Source organism: Electrona antarctica, assembly GCF_951216825.1.
Source record: "Electrona antarctica genome assembly, chromosome: 9".
In the NCBI taxonomy this organism is placed as follows: domain Eukaryota; kingdom Metazoa; phylum Chordata; class Actinopteri; order Myctophiformes; family Myctophidae; genus Electrona; species Electrona antarctica.
Genome location: NC_136790.1, coordinates 18,883,207 through 18,905,951, shown reverse-complemented (window position 1 = coordinate 18,905,951; position 22,745 = coordinate 18,883,207). Strand labels below are relative to the sequence as shown.

The following is a 22,745-nucleotide window of genomic DNA, read 5'->3' as shown; positions in this document are numbered from 1 at the left end:
GGGTATTAATAATGAATTATAATGACTGTTGGCTTGATTCATTTATTGATGTGTGGGACTACAATTCCCATTGGCGCTCATCGACGTCAATGGGATTTCCATTGTCACGGTTAACCAATTCAACCCCAGCAGCTTTCGTAGGAAACAGCAGCTCCGCAACACGTTGTGAGCTTGTCGCTCGGCTATTGTCAGTGGAAGCTTATCCCTACAACATACATGGGCAACTGGTGGCCCGGGGGCCACATGCGGCCCCTACCTTCACTCAATGCAGCCCGGTTAATATCAGAATACTCATATAGTATTATTTTCTGCTGTTACAATTCCAAATATGCAAACATGACCCGCTTATTTACTTCAGTATATAATTTAGATATGTCGCTAAAATGTTCTAAAATGTTACTAAAATGTGCTTTAGTACTAAAATGTACTAACATTTTCTTTTTTATGTTCAATGTATTTGTATTTAGTTCATGAAATTAATAACTATAACTAAATGAAAAATCTGTATTTCAATTCAAATATAGCAAAAGTAGCTGATCTACAAGCTCAAAACACATCGCAGTGCGACAGATTTTGAGCTTGTAGATCAGCTGTTTTTCCTATGACAGAAATATGCAATGTGGCCCTCTGGAGTGAGTGTGGAACTATAGTGGCCCTCTGGAGTGAGTGTGGAACTATAGTGGCCCTCTCCACCTTCAAAGTTGCCCACAACTGCCCTACAAAAACAGAAAACAGAAATTACACTAGCACGTACAGAACCCTGAGGAACTCCGGTCAACAATATTGGGCATAGCAGTTGTGGTGTTGTGTCACATGTTGTGGTGCCACAGATCGGAAATCCTGTACATTTTTCCCCATGAGATTTCTGAAAATATTTACTGTGTATTATGGAGTTGGAACAACAGATGTTCAGGAGGTGGAGAAACACACACGCCCTTCACGCCACTCTCCGCCCTCCATGCCAATCTACCTGCCCCTATTAACACCTGCCCAGTACCACCCAGGATCCTCCATGTTTCACCCGCCTCGCTGCGTCGCACACTAGCCTTTCCTACAGGCTTCTCGCATCCCACCCCCACCCCATTCACCTCCATAGTAGCTCCTTTCCCTGCTCCCCTCAAAGGAGCTTAACAGCACTAGAAATACTACATTCACTTGGCTAGTGGAACAAACGATTAAAACAAAACTCTCTTCTCTCCTACTTTCTCCCCCTCGCCCATTTCTCAGGTTCATGCTGGGGGTGACCGTCCATGCGTGCCGTAAGACGAACGCCATAGGCCATACGACCTCCTCCCCAGACTTCAGGGACCCCCCCGGAACCTACACACCTGATTCCATTCATTATTCATTTATTGTCAATAAATCCTTTAAACTTTCTCAATGGTGCGTTTCTTCCGACTAGTGAAACGGTAGTTATTTTCAGATTTCATAAACATGCAGATGTTGGCACCTGCAGGGCATTTCTGCCTGATGCACCTCCGACGGGTGCCTAGAAGCACCAAAACATTGTGAGACATTTTGAGCCATTCTGTATAATGAGTATTTTCTACTTTTGTACTTTTACTCAAGTACATTTTTAATTACAGACCTTTACTTCTAACAGAGTATTTACATATTGCAGTATTGAGTATGAAAATGTGAGTGCTTTTTCCCACCACTGGCAATACTCACTGAAACAATGGCAGCCAGCGTCTCGATGCCACCGGTGCTCAGGGTGATGTAAGGAATGACAGCGCTGGCAAAGCCTGCATCTTGTAGGATCCCATTGGTGTAATACCAGATCTGTGGAAACAGAAAGACACTACAATGACTTGGAACACTCCTTCCCAAACGGGTCGGGATCCATGTGTGGGTCACGGACCAATTTTTATGAGTCGCGACTCAAGTAAAAATCCCATTTTCCTTTCCTACATAAAAAAATGAATAATACAAACATAAAAAATATATATATTGGTTTTAAAACAAACAACAAAAGAAATGCCATGAAAAAAAAACAAAAAAAAACTGAGAAGTAATTAGATCTACAAGAAAGCAGAAGTAAGTACATCTACGGTACAAGTGCACAACGTGCCACATTGCTCCGCGTTGCAAGCTTGCAGATCTGCTATTTTCACTAGTCCCAGGCATCTCTCTTTTGGGTCTCGACCTGAAAGGTACCAGGGTTACCTCTGATTTAGAAATGTCCAACACAAATATAAAGCAAATGATCACATAACATAATTGACTTTATTGTCTCAGAAACAATCAATTCACTCACATAAGAAGTAATGAATGTGACTTTCAGATTTATTCCAAGCTGATTCCGTTTGACCCATTGAGACAAGAGGTATTTTGAAAAACACATGTTGCTAAATCATTGGTTCTCAAACCTTTTCATGTCAAGAACCCCCACAATTGTAATTGTATGTATTTGGCCACGTACCCCACCCCCATATCAAAATATTTCGTTTCAGAGACCCCCAGAAGCAAATATTTGAATCATGACTATTATATAGTCATGATTTTTCAAAAACAGCAGATCTATAAGCTTATCTGCTATTTTTGAATATAATAGCCAACGCAAAAATCTAAAATGACACAGATGCTTTACCGGTTTTAATGGATAGTCCTTTCCATAATACATATTACTGTACAATCTAAGCCTAAATACTGACTGTGCAGTAGGTGGAATACAGTAGATACTGTATGTGTGCCAATTGTCTTATGCAGCGTATATGCGCCCATTTCAATGTGCAGTAAGCCATCTTTGGAGCGGAATGTTTCATTGTGTTATAAAGTTTGCGCGCCCCTTTTCACTGTACATTAACTTCACGTGTGATTGCTTGTGCAACTTCTTGATATTGCAAATGGAATAATATGTCAAAACATTATAAATCATTAACCCATTTTGGGCGGGAACCCCTTTTGGTGTTAGCATTATGTTATGCTTTAGCTATTGAAAAATAGCAGATCTACAAGCTCATAGCGCGCCACCGAGTGGCGCGCTACGAGCTTGTAGGTCTGCTATTTTTGAAAAAAAATACGACTGACATAGAAACATAGCTTTTTCAGAAAACTGTCATTTTCAAACAGACATTTTTTTAATCTGATCTCAGGTCAAAATGTGTTAAAGAGGGGAACGTCATGTGGACAACGTCTGCATGTAATGTATGCACACTAACGAGTCAACTTCAGATAGCTGTGGCGGCGGCGTGGCACGCATCCCCCCTGCACTAGTTGACCCAGTTGAAAAGTTTGAAACTACATTTTATATCCACAACAAGGCCTCGTTCAGCAGTCCCACAGGGATTCAAATGCACCCGTCCTAAATTGCATGACTTCTTTCTCTCTTGCACTTGCAACTGTATTTGTTTGTATGTTTATTCTTTTCTTCTTTTTTTATCCCAGGAAGACTATAGCTGGTTGCTATTAGCCTGCTATTATTAGGAAAACAGAATAATCTGCGGGTGAAAATAGCCTTCGGCAGATTTGGTCTGACCCGACTCGGTTGTGATTGGATTTCCATGCCCCCAAAATTGTGGAGCACCAATCAGGGCCGAGTATGCAAATATGGGGCAACCAATATCTATGCAGTGATATTAATAGTCTGGCCTTGCCAGGCTAGGTTGCTATGGCACCAACTAATAGGAATCTTAATAAAATGTAAATCAAAATGCACAAAAGAAAGAGCATTTTATGTAAAAGTATGTGAACAATTAACAGTAATGGATCGGCCCAAGCCTTTGGTCTTGGGCCGATCTTGGCATAAAGCTTTGTTACAAATAAGCCCTAATTATACGTAATAGGTCTACTGTTTGCATTTCACCCACAGATCCCATGGGCTCCTGTCAAGCAGCAAACACATAATAAATGCATTATAGATAGAATTTAGAAGAAATGACATCTCTGGAATTGAATTTCAACATAACAAAGGGGAGAAGATGATTAGTTCTGGGAGTGCTGACTGCTGAATTAAAATGACTCACAATGATTCACAATTTAAATCTGCCTTGTTGTTTATGAAGTGAAGGGTGACATAAGGATACGGGTTTCAACCATGAAATCTTTGTCTACTAAAAATGTTAAGAATGGCCAATGCTGATGCCAATCAGTCAAAATAGCGAAAGTTATTCAGAGTTTGAAATAGAATCCCTTTGAACACGCCCCCTCGAACTGTAATTGGCCGGAAGGAAAACTTTTGTGGGGAAAATGTGCAGATCTACCAAGCTCACAATATGGCGAGCCTATTGTCAGCGTATACAGAGTGAAAATGGCCAATGTGTTGCTTTTTTCCTTATTACTGTGGGACAATGCAACCATCCAATCCAATAAGCAACTCAAAGCCATGGTTGAATAACAACTGTGTGTGTGTGTGTGTGTGTGTGTGTGTGTGTGTGTGTGTGTGTGTGTGTGTGTGTGTGTGTGTGTGTGTGTGTGTGTGTGCGTGCGTGCGTGCGTGCGTGCGTGCGTGCGTGCGTGCGTGCGTGCGTGCGTGCGTGCGTGCGTGCGTGCGTGCGTGCGTGCGTGCGTGCGTGCGTGCGTGCGTGCGTGCGTGCCGTGCGTGCGTGCGTTGTTATTGTTGTGTTATTGGTATTTTATACCATATTGGAACCGAAATAGGGAACCGGAATCGATAAGCAGAACCGGAACCGGTATCAGACTCACAAAAATCCTAACGATACCCATCCCTAACTCTGACATCATCAGGTTAACCTGAATAGTATAAAGATGCTAAAGAAGCCCTCTGCTTCCAACCCTTTGATGCCATCCAAAGCACTCTGTATCTCCAAGGATCTCAAATCCACAGAATCTACAGGACACAGGACACAGGACACAGGACACAGACCTCTTCAAGACTCTACTCTCAAGACCTTTGACCTTCAGCAGAGGATCAGGATGTTGGGCCCCGGACATTTTCGCGGAATTTGGCCCAGACTGGCCCACCACAACCAGCACGCAGATACTCTATTGACTTCTCGGGTCGAGGCCCATACAAATACTTAGAAATACAAGCCCTTAACACCACCACATTTACAGTACAACATAAATGATATACACAACCAACAGACAACTAATTTAACATTTGGCCCAGACCGGCCCACCAGAGTGTCGGCCCAGCGGGCATACGCTGGGTACGTCCTGTGGCCAGTATGAAATCATAAACTGCGTCAGTTATGACGCACTGAGGGTTCATAAAGAAATCCATACTGTTTGAAGTCACTCTCTCTGTCATGATCTTAAAATAGCCTACCCCATATGGTCAGAGTATGCACTATCCGTATAAATGTTTGAATAAGGAGCATAGTAGATGCAACAGAATGCCAAACTCCCTGGCCATTAAAATGCCAGCATTATTATCCAAAAGACGAATAAAGGAAATGCAATATAAACGGGACTACATAATTTTCAGGATTTACACGGTTTTCCCGCTCTCTCTCTCTCTCATGCATGATATCTCGAAATACGTATGATCACAGCATGCAGGGAATAAATGTTTCAGAGTTGAGTTTGAATAAGGACAACTGGGAGCGTTGAAGATGCAGCCAGACTCCCCGGCCAGCAAAATGTCAGTATTATCATCCAAAAAAGATGAATAATAGAAATGCCAACATAAACGGGATTACAGATTTTTTCCCATTTCCATGTCAGGTTGCGAGGCAGTATGATCAGTCAATATACGCGCCATTCTCTAATCATGAGGCTACGATTGCTTTCAAGTCTCTGCCTGTCTCAGCCTTTAACAAACCCCTCAAAACACTTTCCACTTCCATCCCCTTTTCAAAATGTACATTTCTGCTACGCGCCACAGATGAAGCTCTACATTCTAATGCCTTTACACCGCCTCCGGATTTTCCTTTAACTTTTTCAAGCCGGGAAAGCCTCTGTCGGGGATCCTTAAATAAACATAAACATAAACATAGGTGATTAAACATTCAAATGATATGTCACTTAAAAGAATTTCACATAAAAAAATAAAAATAAAATAAAGTTGCTCAATTCAGTATTTAGATATTTGATATTACCCAAGAGGGTCCATTTGGTTTCATTTTACGCTCTCAAGAGTTAAATTATTGTTAAAAATCTGAATTACTTAATTAACAAGAAGTCTACACAATTAGACAGAATGTACTGTAGAATAATTGTTATTTTGAGTGTTTGCCTGTTATCTCTCCTAATGGTAACAACATCAATACAGCATGGAATTGTGGACATATTTTCATCCAACGATAACAAAATATTCTTTAGTTTCGGGACTGAGAGGCTAAATCTCATCAAGTGGTGCAGGTCCATGGGCTCAAATGCCTACAAAATTGCCTTGACATGAAATATAGGTTGAAAACCACTGTCTTACGGCGTTGAGGCCACACAGCTGGTAGCAGGCCATGGTGACGATAACGGTGATGAGCTGCCAGCGCACGGCCGGGTTCCTCAGCAGCTGCAGCACGGAGGCGGCGTGCAGGTTGCTCTGAGCGCGGCTCTCTGCGTGGACCTCCTCCAGCTCCCTGTGCACGTCCTTCTTCCCCAGGAACCTCTGGAAGGCTGAGACACACACAGGCAGTCACGTCACGCACACAATATTGACCCATTTAGGCCCGACGTCGAAATCTTTAAAATGTCTTCTAAATCATGACAGTTTTCTGAAATACCTATGTTTCTGTATCAGTGGCGATCAATATTTCATGTCAAGGACCCCAGAAATTATATGTAATTGGCCGCCTTCTGAAAATGTGTTGTTCCAGGGACCCCCCCAGAAGCAAAGATTTGAGTTAAAAACGTTCACTCTAGGGGGGGGGGGGGGGGTTGTATATGTTTGTGTGTTTTGTGTCTTTTCTTGCATACATGTGTAATGTCATGTGAAGAAATGTAAAAATAAAGCTTACAAAAAAAAGAATATATATATATATATATATATATATATATATATATATATATATATTATATTATTAATATTATTCTTTTTTATTATTATTCTTTTTTATTAATATTATTATATTATTATTATTATATATATTCAAAGATTTCAGGCACATTTTCAGGATTTTTCAGAAATACCAGATCTACAAGTTCGTAGCACGGCATTCTGTGAGCTTGTAGATCTGCTATTTTTCAATAGCTAAAGTATAACAATGATTAAAACACCAAAACGGGTTCCCGGTCAGAATGGGTTAACAATTTATTCACATCCGAATGGAGAGCACACGAGGACACAGAGGTACAGTTGGCGACACAACAAGCGCACAACTGAGTATACATCGGGGCATAATAATATAATATCTAATCCCTAAACCTAATTTCGAAATGCAGAATCCTAACACTGACCCCAATCTGAATGGTAAAACAACAATTGTTCCAGAAAGACCAGGAAAACTGTCCTCACAATGTCTTTACTACTGTGTGTGTGTGTGTGTGTGTGTGTGTGTGTGTGTGTGTGTGTGTGTGTGTGTGTGTGTGTGTGTCTGTAATCCACGTAACTCGAGAACCGTTTGCCCCACCGACTTCAAATTTGACACACGTTCCACACCACCACAGGGAGTGCAGTGCCCAGTGTCGACTCGGTCAGATTGTCTAGATGCAGCACAAAAGGCTCTGGCCAGGCTCTGCCAGTGGACCTAATGAGCCTAGTCCCTTCACCTGTACAATTTCCCAGCCTCTGCCTCGGCCAATTGATTGCCATGGCAACCCTGCACCTGCCATGTCATTACTTAACCAGTCCACTTTTCACAGTAAGTTCACACTCTTCAGACTCAGCTAGGCCGACAGATACAGATATCATAGATGGAGACAAAAGGGACACGGTCAAACAGACGGTCAAAGCGGGTGCAATGACAACGGGTATTGCATACTAGGTTCCCAATTTGCATCGTTCCCAAGTAGGCCGGTGGCCGACGGGCACTGCAGGTCTATGTTAAGTCACACTAGTGTGGCACTAGGCACTCAGCAGCCTTTTTAAACTTGGTTGAAGTGTGAACTTATGGGTTGTTTTTAATTGATGCATTGATGCAAAAAAAATAAAAAAAACAGGCAGCTAAATTAAAACAAAACAAAGCAAAAGCAATGGAATACAAGGCCATACAATTAGTGCTCAATTGGACACAAAGTCCATTATCCAGTGCCACTGGAGAGGATATAGGTGAAGCAGTCGCATTGGGGCCCGCGGGGGAGGGGGCCAGGCGGCCGCTACTACCCGGTGGCCGTGCCGTGGTAGTAAACTCTCTCTCTCTCTCTCTGTCTGGCTCTCTCTACCACAAACACACGCTGTTGAGTTACAGCGACCAAGACTAAATTTCCTGTCAATAATAAGCAGTGTAAAATGTAGTAGTTCATTGGGAGGTAAAGGGATGCGCTTTATTGTGAAGGGCCCTTCACGGCAGCCTGCTGGAAAGAGAGAGTTACTGGGCTGCTTACTGGCTGCACGTTTTACAGTACAGTACTGCACGAGTACAGACGCATATCATATCGCTGCGGTGTTGCTGTGAACAGCTGTCAGTCGCCCGGGTAAAGTTGAGTTTTGTCATAACAAGACGTAAAAGAACCACTTTCGAAAGAGAGGGCAAGATAGATGGAGTAAAAGTGACATTGGAAATGGAACCGCAACACTAAAAGCAAAACACAACAGCTCCATCCACACTTTGACTGGAGGTGAAAGAAGTAGCCGGGGTGGTGGTCTGTCAATCTTGCTTTGGGGCCCGGGGACTGTTCCCATCGCCACTGTCCATTGCTCTAGAAGTGAGTCTTTAGAAGAGTTTTAAATTACATGCAGTGAAATTAAATAGATGACTATCTATACACAGCAATTCAACTGAGAGCGTAGGCATGAGTCATGATCCAAACAAAGTTTTTTTTATTAAATTAAAAGCGTTAATTTAATTTAAAATAAATTAAGTTCTATAAAATCAAATTATAGGAAAATGATAGGAAAAATAGGCAATCAAATGTGTTCTTATTGTTGAACTATGCAGTATGTCTGCATCTGTAGGCTGATTAGTGGTGAAACAGGCACTATTAATTGAAAAAGCTGTGTGCGTGTGCGAGAGAGTGAGTGAGTGAGTGAGTGAGTGAGTGAGTGAGTGAGTGAGTGAGTACAACCGCAACTGTGGACCCAGGATTCAGCCACCAGAAGATGATCATCATCCAACACAAAGGACAACCACAAAAGAGCAAGCAAGCGAGTGTGCGAGTGTGCGTGCGTGCGTGCGTGCTTGCGGCGCTCATGCAGCACTCGTGCGTGTGGTGAAAGTGGTGCATTTGTATTCCCCTCTGGTTTAATGCCTAGTGGCTTTAGTTAAACAAACACAGCTGTGTCTCATTGTGCTGCTAAGCATCTAGAGGTATTATATTATTTATGGTAATCTGTCTGTGATGTGATAGCAGGGAGCAGATGATGGCAGCAGCGGGGCTTTTACATCCAACCTATTTTATTTCCGGTGGGTTTACACAGACACACCATGCGCAATAGTCGCCTACAGCTGGGATACCAGAGGGAGTGAAAACGATCTGGTACTACCCAAATATAGAACAAAATGTCTCATTCTACTACTCTGCCACCAGAATAATGTGCCCTGACACCAACCATTAAAAGATGTAAAAGAAAAAAACAACGGCAAGGGGAGATAAATGCAAATGTCCCATTTTTGAAAGGAGGTGTCATTCACTGCCGCCGTTTTTCCCTTTTCTCCTAGTTTGTTTTGTATTTGTTGATGGCACATAATTATTGGGCCAACAATGGAAACAAGTCCCAAGGATGTTATCCTTTTAGCCTTAAAGGGCCACTTCACCCCTTTTGCAACCAGAGCTTATTTTAATGACGTTTAGGACACAAGAAACATTTTCCTGGTGTTTTTATGTGTGTAATAAAGATACTTTAGTCATGCATGAAGCCATGTTCATGACCAAAAACCTGTCCACATGAAAATGTGGTCTCACTTCCTTCTTGGACTACAAAGTCACACCGCATGCAGCCTCGCCCCCTCTCCACAAGGAGTGGAAGGAGTGCACTAAAGCATTATGGGCATTGTAGGAATTCAGAAATCCAGTCAAACCCTAGTCACACAGACTTCATTCTTTTTCTGGCCATAGGGTTAGCCTGGATCGCCATAGGGTGCAAAGTGACTGCAGTTTCTTCCAGCTGTGAAATGTCCCTTTAATGCCATGCTTTAGATCACAAGGCTACATCTGACACAGAGGTCGTCAGTCACCACACACAGAAATAAGGATCCGATCTATAACTGCGCTGCCCTCACGGTCAGAAGGGCTAATGCCTAATGCATGCACCGCTGTGCACCGGGAATGGCCAAGAGTAGAGCTGACCTTCAAGCTCTGCGGCGCTTTGTTGTGAGCTTGGTCGTCCATTCTCGCCGCTCAATAATCACACATCAAATATGTATGGATCAGGCTTTAAGTCTGAGTACTAGGACAAAATGGAAGAATAGTCCAACAGCATGCAGCAACACCAGGAGTAGCCTATATATGTATGGCAAGGTGTTACAGACAATGACAGACCAGACGGTCGAAAGAAAAAAAACAGACGTGCAGAGAGAACCCGTCTGCCTGCCTGACTGTCTCCCTCCCTCCCCAATGATCTGAACAGCTTTTATGGCCCGTTCGACAACAACTCCACCCACAGCAACCTGCTGGTGTCAGCATTGATTTATTGATTGACTGAACACTTTCTTAACATGATAAAGTGGTTAAAATGACAAATAACTAATTTAGCTGGGGGGGCCCCTGGACCCCACTTTGAGAACCAATGCTATATAAAGGAAGCATGTGTGGCCCAGCTGTACAATGCAATTTGTGATGTCCATGTCAAATAATAACATCTTGCCCTCACCTCAATAGTCTGCAAAGGCTTTGAGAGGCTGGTGAGAGATTACATCTGTTCCCACACTATACCTGCCTAGCTGGAACTGTGGCAATTTGCATATACCGTCAAAACAAATCCACCTATGAAATTGCCCTGGCTCTTCACACCGTCATCTCTCAAACAGCTGACAAGAGGCTGAATAGAAGGACAAACGTGTATTGTTGTCCGTGGACTACAGCTCATGCTTTTAGGGCAGCGACAAACAGACAAAAAGGCCTTTAGTCTCATACCGGAGGTATGGGACAAACACAACATTGTTTTCCCTCATCTCTAAGGCCTCTCATGCCGGGTCATTAATATTAGGAAATAAATTATGCCTTGCATATCATTCCTCAATAATGATCTGCTCTGAGCGGGTCTATTATTGAGAAATAAGCCCCCGGCAGGGTGATTAGACCGTGTGAAGCGATAGCCAGCTTGTGTGCCCTAGCCTTGGCGACCTTGCAAGGCTTATGCAAAGGTTAAAATGCAATTTAGATAGTGTGTTATTTAGACAGATGCAATGCTCATTTTGATTGATTGAGTGAAAAATGTATTTCATAGTATGCAGAATGGGTACATTTCCAACGAAAGTACAGGTACAAAAACACACTTCTGGATAGAACCATAAAAATCAGACCCGTCTGAACAGAGTGGTGCTGTACTGTCTGCACACACACACACGTACGTACGTACGTACGTACGTACGTGTGTGTGTGTGTGTTAGGCGCGATTCATACTCCTATTTTAGAGCCGAATAAAAGTCGGTTCGGCGCTGTAGAGCCTACAATGTGACGTCATTTGAGGTTCGGGGGGGCGGGTACCGTCCTAAAGTCGGCTCTTCGGTGCTACTGAAAATTTCTGACGAGCCGAAATCATTTCGGCACTACAGCGCCGAAACAGCGGTAAAATAGGAGTATGAATCGGCCCTTAGGCTGCGCAACAGTGACACTTGGTGGTGAAAAAAACACTATTTCTGTGCTCAGACACAGGAGAAAACTGACTGCCACGCTCTGACTTATGGTTTTACCAGCTTACACATACACATGCATACATACATACATACACACACACACACACACACACATTGCTGCATATAGGAGTGGCTAGCCTAGCACCACTCAAAAAGCAGAAATACTATCAACAAAGCTGCTGCTCTCCCAAATCTGGCTGTGACAGGCCGTCTGCCCCACACGGAATACTATCGCCATTTTATTTCATTGTATGACAACAAGCTGAAGGACAATATATGTTGTCCGTGAACTACAGCTCAGCTTTTAACACTACAGTAGTCCTAGCTAGGCTTGATCACCAGAGCATGTTCGACTCCTGGATGAAAGACTTCCTGATGAACTGCTGCCAGGTGTAGTGGTGAGAATGGGCAACGACATCACATCTGCTCCCTGACTCTCAGGAGCCGATGGGGGATGTGTGCTCTGCGCCCAAAGCCACGCACGGCTCCAATGTCAAGTATGCTGATGGCACTATAGTGAATGTCAACAAGGATGAGGTCATATCATTGGCACTCTGGTGCTAGGAGAACAAACTGGCCCTTAAAGGGGTAGTTCACCCAAAATATGACTTATTTTCTATCAATTACACATCACATTCCTAAGGCAGTAATTTGATGACAGGTGGAAAGCTGTTAATGTCTCCGGTAGGAGATTCCGCTGGTCAACAAGACCAAAAAATGGCCTGGGCCGTGGCTCAGCGGTCCAGGCACCTTGGCTGGTAATCCAGTCTGGCAGTGTGCCGCGGGTTCGACTCCCGAATCCCGACGGCATTTACTGCATGTCATCCCCCATCTCTCTCTCCATTTCCTGTCAGCCTACTGTCTGTCCCTCCATAAAAAATATAAAATAAAGGCGAAAGCAAAAATAAATAAAAAAACATTATATATATAAATAAATAAAAACAAGACCAAACAATTGTGCATTTATATAGCACCTTTATCCAAGGCTCTTTACGTAGATTGTGCATTACATTCACCCATTCATACACCGGTGGCAGATGGAACCATGCAAGGCACCAACCTGCTCATCAGGAGCGATTAGGGGTTCAGAGTCTTGCTCAAGGACACTTCGACACTAACTCTGGGGGAGCCCGGGTTCGAACTGGCAACCTTTTGGTTCCCATCCGGCACATAGACACCATGCATGTGAGGAAAAAGGCCCAGCAGCAAGCACACTAGATCTGTCCCTGTGATGTGACAATACAGTTGAAAATCCACCCTGCTGTGCCCACCACCACAGAGGTTCTGGGATTGAATCCACCGTTACATGTTATTTTTGAGTGGTGCAACCACTCCAAGGAACAGCAATGTCCGTGTCAACCGTGTGTGTGTGTGACTATGAGCACCAGTACGAATGAGTACCAAAAGTGGCGCTGTTGTGCCAGAAACAGAGAGAGAGATAGTGCTGCACTGTTGCCTGCTAATGAGAGAGAGAGAGAGAGAGAGAGAGAGAGAGAGAGAGAGAGAGAGGGGGGGGGGGGGGGGGGGATAAAGGCGGATAAAGGCGCTATATAAAATGCACCATTTACCATTTACCAAAACGCTCCTTCAAATTTGAACAAAATCGCATCACAATACAACCCATCTGAGGGAAAAATCCACCAAATTGCTCAGGGCCGGCCGGCACTGCTGTGGGGGATCCTCAATGGCAGGTGAGTCAGAGTAGGATACAACAGCAGTGACAACACAGAAATGTGTGTGGACAGGATTTCATTCATTTGGGAGAAAAGGATGGTAAAAAAGAATTGGCTACTCATTTTTTAAGACAAGAAAAGAAGAGGAAGGAAGAGCATGACAAAACCTCTCCCTTGAGAGTGTGTGTGGGGGGGTATGGCTGAATTAGCCTGTGTGTGCAACTGTGCATCGATTCACTCAAAGCAAAACAGTCACACCCCCCCAGAGTGGGTGTAAATAGAGAGTTAATGGACCATTTTGTTTCACAGCTATTTCAGGATTGTGCAGCCTCTGTTCAGTTCCTGGAAGTTAGCAGTAAACACTTGCAGAGCAGATGGATTGTGATGAACTTTTAAAAGCTAAGACACTTAAATAATTAGATTCGATATTATAAACACGAATAACAATACAAAAAAAACATGTGCATTTAAACGTTGTATTAGCCTGATTATCAGACTGTAGCTTTCTTAGTCCACTCAGAGAGTGGGCGGGGTATTTGGGCTGGATCCAGGCTAGCGTTGTATTGGATTGTCCCCCACTCAATTAGGAGGCTATATTATATCCGCACATGCAAGTGCATGCACACGCACACACGCACTTAACACGGAGCCCGCCAGAACCGTAGTAACCATAGGATTAAATTAATCGTCTAGCCTGCCAGAACCATAGGCTATGTTTTCCAGCGTTTATATTCTTTAATCCATGTTATGATCCGAGTCGTTAGCATAACAGTCAAAGTGGGACAGTGGCCGCGGCCATTTTGAAGATGCGCGCGCATCCACTTGCACTCTATGTGCTGCTTTCAATGGCCTGTATCTCCAAAGTTTTCTGGTGAAAACAAGGTTTTTCAACGGCTGACAGCAGGCGCTGTGTTACTCGCGGTCGGGTTTTTTCACGACCGACCGAGAGAACAAAAACCGGTCAAGACACCACACACAGCATTTTGTCATTGTAACATCCGGTTACGGATATTTGGCTCTTCAAAATAAGGGTTGCGTGTGATAAAACCTTGGCAATAGATTAATTAATCCTGGCGGGCAGACGGTTGAACACTATATTGGTTATATGAGTATAACAAAGGACAAATGTTAATTAATCTAACAATAATTGTTAGATGTTCACGACGGACACCCGGTGGAAAGTAACCCAGTACTCACGTATCTATACTTTGCTTGAGTGCAGTTTCCAATTTACTTTTACTTCTACTCCACTATAGGCTATCTCAGAGGCAAATATTTTACTTTTTACTCCACTACAATTATTTGACAACTTTAGTATAAGACTTACTTTTATGATTATTATTATTACAAAACATACAGTACAACCACATCAGCCCTATTTAAACGTTGGCTATTTGAACATAGCCAATCTACAAGCTCACGACGCGAACAGGTCAGTGTAGTGTGTTAACTCCTTGGGGAACAGGTCAGCAGACTCAGCACAGAGACCATAAATCTGCTGCTACAGTCAGTCAGTATCAGAGAGTGAATATGAGAAACTATAAATACATGATGCATTGTTCTAAACATAATGTAACATTTGTGTTTCAACGTCAGGTTATCATCATCATTGGCACAGCACTAATGGTAGCCATATGGTGTGGGGGAACAACATACAACGAACAATGCACAATACAATACAAACAAAACAAGTAATAATAGGTCACAATCCAGTCATGCGCCACATTGGTCCAATTATGAGAAATATTGTCCAGAAGGCTAGGGTTACAAAAATGGGTTCCCTTATATTCACAATAATATATCACTTCAAAATAAGTATCTGGTGGGAATAGCATCTACTCATAGCTTAGTCTTCCCTTTTTGGTCTTGACAAAATGGTCTGTCTCAGTCCTGCAGAGTGTGTGAGTTTATGTCCCAGCACGGCGTGCAACCCACATACAGTGTGCCCTATACTGGATGATTGCATAGTATTAGGTAATACTGAGTCCGTATACTGTTCTCACTGGATATGTATGTACAGTAATGTATGCATATGCTCATTACATTGTGCGGCGGTGTGCGGCGGTGGCTCAGGGGTAGAGTTTCCAGATGGTAACCGCAAGGTCACCAGTTCGAACCCGGGCTCCCCCAGAGTTAGTGTCGAAGTGTCCTTGAGCAAGACACTGAACCCCTAATTGCTCCTGATGTGCTGGTTGGTACCTTGCATGGTTTCCGCCGCCATCAGTGTATGAATGTATGTGTGAATGGGTGAATGTAATGCACAATCTATGTAAAGCGCCTTGGATAAAGGCGCTATATAAATGCACCATTTTGTTTTGAATGACAGCCAAGAACATGAGACGACTTTCACTTTATACAAATTAATATCGCTTCAGTAACTGCATTTGAAGCGGCACTATGTAACTTTTCTTTTTTTAATTAATAAAATGTAATTTTGAGTATGTAAATACAATATAACTCATACAATTTGTCTCCCTGCTTTTCTATTCAGGTATTTAGATTGTGTCAATGGTCATGTCTCGAGACACAGGATCTGACACAAATTTTGGCCTGATGGTCCAAATTCAATTTATCCCCTGAGCAAGAAGGCAGGCTCTATTACTGTAGCTCAATGATAAAAGCTTTATCCGCTGTTACCAGCTAATCTCCGGCACCGTTAACCTGGTCGATGCCAAATTTCTCACACACACTCCCTGGATGCCAACGATGAACCTCTGCCCCAAATTTTCCAGAACGGCCTGAAAAACACATTTTTTAATATTACTCCTCCAGATTCTGTCCAAACTAATCGCAAATCGTTACACACTATCTCTATAATCATGTGTTCAAGACGGATCTGTCCGATATTTCATATTCCATCCTAATTGGCTAACATTGGCTTTCAAATTTTGCAGGATTGGCCCGTTTTGAACAAAAAACCCTCAAATCATGAACACAGCATGCAATTTACATGAAATGTTTCACAGACTTTCCTACTAGGCTGAGGAACATATCCCACTCTTTTCCCATTGGCCTGTTATAGCGCCACCAACAGGTGGATTTTTGCAAAACACATTTTGGAACAAAATGCCTCAAATCATCCAATTGCCATGCGTAAGAGAAATGGCACCCTTTTCACATTGGCCTATTATAGCGCCACCAGGAGGCCACAACCTGACCTGCCCTGGTGGAGACCTGTGCCCCGAGGGGCACTTTATCTAGTTTAATTTAGATTTATAAGTTAGCATTTTATGTAGACGCAGTAGCACTCTATAATGTATACTCATAGCTTCACTGCACAGATAATCTACTGTTAGACAGATATTATGTTCTTAGCTTCCTTGATTCTTGATGACTATTTCTATGTATTTGATACCTTGTATTGTTCCTGCTTACTGTAAATTGCTCTGGATTAAGAGTGTCCTCTAAGGTGACATTCACACCAGAAATCGTTGCTGCGATTAAAACGAATCCTGCTGCGCATTGTCAGAAAGTGCACTTCGTTTGGCAGGTGTGAAGGCTCATTCGAATCCTAATGCGTATCAAAGAACCGCATTCTACTCCGAGCAAAAACGGGGGTTTCGCTTCGCTTCCAATCGCACTTGATTATGATTCGGTGCAGGTGTGAATGCAATCCGCAGTAAATAAAGGAAATGAAGCAAACAATGTGGCGGGTGAGGAGCTGAACACAGTTGGAGACGGAGAAGGCATATTTTACGCAGCGCAAAGATGTCCCGTTACCGTGGATAGACGTGGTCGATTGAGGAGACTGAAGCCCTGATCGAAATGAGGAAGAGTACATTAATCAATTGCTTAAGGAAACACATAAAAACACTGCAGTGTATAGCCTACTACAGAATATTCTGTCTGTCTGTGCGTGCCGTAAACATGGAGTGCTGTCACTGTGTGGGGACTGGGGAGTAGGGACTTTCATCTCGATAAACTTGTAAACATTTTGCGCTGCTGAGTGTTTGTTATATCAGTGCGCTCAGCGCTGTGCCTCCATGCCCAAAAGAACAGTGTGTGGCTGTGTGCGTAGAGAGAGATAGAGAGAGAGAGTCCAGTCCCAGACGGAACGATTATCACCATAGATTTCACTGTGTAGGCTAGTTTATGAATGGAACACATTGATAAAGGTCCCCCCTGCTGCGTTTCCAATTGCTGCGGATGACAGTGTGAAGGCAAACCGCAGCAAATTAAATATGCAAGAATCCCAAATTCTCCGCCCATTCGCATCGAGTCTACCGAAGTATTAGGTGGGAATGTGACCTAAATGCCTAAATTGTAAATTGTTAAGAAAAGAAGAAAAAAAAGAAGAAATGCCAATTGACACCACACACATTGTGTGATGTCAGACTGCTGTTGTATCTTACCAACTCACCTACCAGTGAGGAGCCCCCACCGAGAGGACATGTAGCCTTTGTCCTACTCCTCCGCCCCAACACTCTCTGCTAACAGGATTACAGCCTGTAGGATTACATGCAGTGGCATATATCACCCTCCCCGCCCGCGGTGCCCGGCTTCCATTCCCTGAACATGGGCCAATTGGGTTTGTGTAGACGTTCAACAAACCCGGATAGAACACGGTGGATTCGAGCCCACAACCTCTGCAACGTGGTGGGAAGGCAATTTACCTCTGCGCCACACGATCACTACGAGGAAAGTTACATAGTGTATAGCATTAAGTTGGGGAACAATAATCGCTCCTCATCTCAGTAATTTCACATCCAAGCGTATGTCTAACCCCTCTGCTGTGTTTTTCTCACTCCCACACTCTCTCTTTCTGCACAGACACCACAGGGGGGATTCATTGGAGCCTGAGGACTCCCTGCAATGAAAAGGAAGACAGAACATTTAGATCCCAAACCCAAAATTGGGGCAGCTAGCTAAGATAATAATAAACGCTTGCACACTCAACGACTCAAAGAGCTGGCAGCGAGCTGGTTTATCTTGTGTGGTTGAGCATTTACATGTGAAATTTATAATATTTTTTTTATTTTTTTACATAAAATCATCTATTCTGAAGGGTCCTTGGCACAAAATATTTTCAGATGGGGATCCGCGACCAAATACGATACATTTGAGGGTTTCCGACATGAAAAAGTTTGAGAACTACTGCTTTATTGCACCAAGATTGCTGTGCCGTTTCAAGCTATATAAACACTATTCATCAGGCTCCCTGCAATGAGAGAGCACCTTGCACCCTGCAGCCTCAGCAGCCTGTCCCTGTTCCTTATTTTTAATAAACCAAACATGAAGCTTTCCCAAAGGTGCAGTCTTTCTAAGTGCAAATGCAGCATTTGAATGTGTTTGCATGCACACAAAATGTTGTTGCAATCTTTTGATATAGTTATAAGCTTTTGTTTCTGCTGACTTGAGCCAGGCATTTTCTTCTGGCTCCCTGCAATGAGAGAGCACCCTGCAACCGCAGTCTCAGCCTTTCCCTGTTTATTATTTTTAATAAACATTACGTATTCCCTAAGGTGCAGTCTTTATTATTATTATTATTATTGTTATTATTGTTATTATTATAATTATTATGCAGCATTTGAATGTGTTTTACACAGTATGTTATTTTTTTCTTTTTTGTTCCTGCTGACTTCCTGCAGCCAGCCAATTTATTTGCCTTTAGTCTGTGTCAGCGGGGAAACCATATGTGTGCTCCGTTCTCTGAATTTGGTAGATCCTGGTGCATGCACTTAAGGTCCTCATGTTTGTATTCAAACTTCAAAGTAAGCCCTGAATGTGCTTGCCCTTGTCTATATGTTGTGGATCTCCTGGACCAGTCTTACCAGCTCTACTGTATAGGTCATAATTATTCTAACTTTTCTTTTTGTGAATTAATGACCTACTTGACTTGAGTCTTCTGTTACTAAATGACGATTCATCTCTAAGCCTATCACTTCACAAGAAGAGAGTGCTATTTGCCGGTTTAACAGCTGCAAAAAAGATGCTGGTAATGAGATGGAAACCGCCCCATAACCTCAGTATCCACCGTTGGAAGTTATCCTTCTATGACGTCTTGAGTTTAGAGGCTTCCAGTGCTCGAGCACAGGGAGCAAGGTCAGATTCCATCCAAGCCCTACTTACAGCGGCACAGAAGGTTAAATCAGGACTCCGTTAGGTTGAATACTTGTACTCCTGTAAACAAAGTCTGATCCATCCATGTTTGTCTGTTTCAACATCATTGCCACGTTTTGTTTTGGATTCCATCTTATTTGTTTTGTTAGAAAAATAAACATGTATTATGTTATACATATGCATCATTGTTGTTTCCCCATCCTGTAATGTCTGTGCTAACCTGGGGTTCTTTTAAAAAAACAAAAATAAAAAGTTGGTCACAAAAAAAGAATCAGTCTTTATTGTCACTTCCACAATACACTAGGCATATAGGCCTACAGTAAGGGAGCGAAATATGAGGTTTCCACCCAAAAGAGACAATATGTATTTGAGGACTCCACGCCACGGTCCAAAACAGTAAAGGGTGGGGGACTGTGCCTTCGCAGTGTTGGCACCAAAGTTGTGGAACAAGCTCCCCATGAGCATCAAGTCTGCCTGCAAGGACTTACAATAGAGGGTATGAGCGTGACTTCATCATCATACCCGGAAGTCATGCCTACTGAGTGGCAAAAAACTACATTCTGGCCTTGACAGCCCGTACATCCAAACAGAAACGTCCTATCTGATGAAATGAAATGAAATCTATATTTACCCAGGGTATCTGGGCTAAGCTCAAGAACTTGTTTCCAGCCAGGCCCTGCTCATAGAACACATTTCATCGTAGTGGTTCAATGCCTTGTTCAAGGGCACTTCAGCGGTGGTAATTTTAACGTGTCGGACGGCTGATTCGAACTAGGAACCTTCCGGTATCAAGACCGCGCCGCTATCCGTTCGGCCACCGCTGCCACACATGATTGTATTAAACAATGTTAAACAACGTTAAACTCACTTTGCCACTCACTTTGCCATTGACTTTATGCATGTGCATACCCTCTATAGCCTATAGAGGACTTCTATAGTAGTAGTTAATTGTGTTTATTTAATCCTACTCACTCTCACAGACTGACTTTTGGTATGTTGTCCTAGTTGCTGTAGTTAGTTTTCACCATGACTCCTTTGTTCTTTCCTCGGGCTGTGCCCCCGGCCAGGGTAAAAGCTGGATGGGGACACATTATGAATACAGTATAGAGGGTATGCACGTGACATCATCATCAAACCCGGAAGTTATGCAGGAACTGGCCTTGAAAGCCCATACATCCCAAAATAATTGCATTAAACGATGTTAAACAATGTTAAACTCACTTTGCATGTTGCTTTGCCACTCGATATGCCATTCACTTTAAGCATGCGCATACCCTCTATTAACCTATGCAGCACAAACCCTGAGACTATATTCACAGACAACACAGAGGCATTTCATTTCTGTTTTGACCACACAAACTTATATCTGACATTGTGCCTTCTTTATCCGTCTTTGTTTGCCTTGTTTCCTCTATGCTTTACGGAAATTGGCAAAACATTGGAAGCTTGTAAACGATTTATATGCACCTGTGGACTTATAATGCAACAATAAAGTTGAAACGTGTTATCTCAACCCATAAAGGAGTTCTGCTGTATGCCGAAAGGCTCTCACACTAGGGTATCATGAAAACAAAACCTTACTGAATCTTTTTAGTGTGGCAGGTGTTGTCGGCCAAAAAATAAAAAAGTTATTATTTGAAGCATGACAAAGAGGGATTGATGGCAGTGGGGTTTATATGGAGGTGCTCAGATTCAATTCAGTCTGTCAATCTTGTTTGTTCATTTATTGACTTCCTGCACAATAATTCTACAAAGAGAAAGTCTCACTGCACATGGTGCATGGCAGAACATTGGCAAAAGTATTTCCTGGCAAGTGCAATATAGGCAGGAAAAGTTGAATGAAAGTTCAGAAAATAAACTTCTCAAGCAGTGGTTCTCAAAGTTCCAGGGAGTCCGCCAGCAAAAGTAGTTAGTAAATCATCACAATAATTTTAGCCACTGTGAGATGGAGAATGATTGATTTAAGCAGTCACGACTCACACCTGGGCTGAGTCAAACTATAACTGGACTCAAAGCTGGGTGTGGCTGCGCACCTGTTGTGCGTGGGCTTAATCACCAGGTTAAATCAGTCATCTCCACAAACACTCAGGAGGAGAGCCACTGTCTGGACAGAGGAGAGCCATCTGCTCTCCTGTGTAAAATAGTATTGTAATACTCAAAATGTTATTCCCTGCACTTGGAGGAATAACGCTACAAACTTAAGGAAGCTGCCGTGTGTGTGTATGTCCTTCCTTAATTGACCTGGGTGGTGACTAGTCGGTCACAGCCACTTAATCTATTTAAATGTAAAACAATAGCAGATCTACAAGCTCACAGGGTGTCACTTTGTGCCGCACTGCGATCTTGTACATCATACATTATTATTTAGGGTTGTAGTACTTGAGTCCGGTCTCGAGTCCACATTTTCATTTACTCTGTCTCGATTATTGTCTCGGGTGGCCTCGCCCATAATTTGACTCGGCCTTGACTGTCTCAGGCCAAGGGACTCGGGTCTCTTCCCCCACTGAGTCCACTCGAGTCACGAGTCACTGCAATGCAATGAAATAATTGTTATACCCATATCATGAAGAGCCCATACACATTAACATTATAACTTAAGAGAGCTGTCTGCATAGGGCTTATAGACAGCTATCTTGTTTACTTGCTGACGAGTGCAGCTGACGCGCCTGACTGTCCTCAAAGTATTTTCTGCACCCATTTGTTATGAGCTTGTAGATCGGCATTTTTTGGCCAATGGTCCCCCCAGATGTATGGGTGGTAAATGGCCAAAACAAGCCACTAAACAGGGTGTGAGAGAGCATGCTGTTCCAGTGTGATGATGCCCAGCATGGCTTTGTATGTGACGAATCTGACGATAATCATTTCCCTGACCTTGCATCTGTCTCACACGCACACGCACACGCACACACACACACACACACACACAAAGTACCAGTTCCTCCCTCGCTCGCTCCCTCTCCATGTCTCTCTCGTTGACAGTTCCTCGGTCTCCACTCCCTCGAATTGGTGCTGCTATCTATCATGCATGGTTGTGCACTGTGCGCAAACAAACCACTTCGCACCTACACAGCTGCTGACAGTGGCGATAGTGTCAATAGCATATGCATATAAATGGGACCATTGTTGTGTGACCTGCTAAGTAGCATAGGTGTGTAGACACTGTGGATTGGGTGCGTGAGCTACTTTATCTTCAGTGGGTGGGCTATCAAATCAATGT

The 22,745-nt window shown here is 43.1% G+C and overlaps 1 protein-coding gene across 2 annotated transcripts in view; it reads right to left on the bottom strand.

The window, feature by feature from the left end:
* slc2a9l2 (solute carrier family 2 member 9, like 2) overlaps positions 1-22,745 on the bottom strand; it is a 249,194-nt gene that overhangs the window by 123,082 nt on the left and 103,367 nt on the right. For both annotated transcript variants that reach the window (XM_079511357.1, XM_079511356.1), the window contains exons 8-9: positions 6,332-6,519; positions 1,672-1,782 (exon numbers count right to left, since the gene is read on the bottom strand). In XM_079511357.1, the coding sequence (XP_079367483.1) occupies positions 1,672-1,782; positions 6,332-6,519 (299 nt within the window). The remainder of the gene's footprint in view (positions 1-1,671; positions 1,783-6,331; positions 6,520-22,745) is intronic.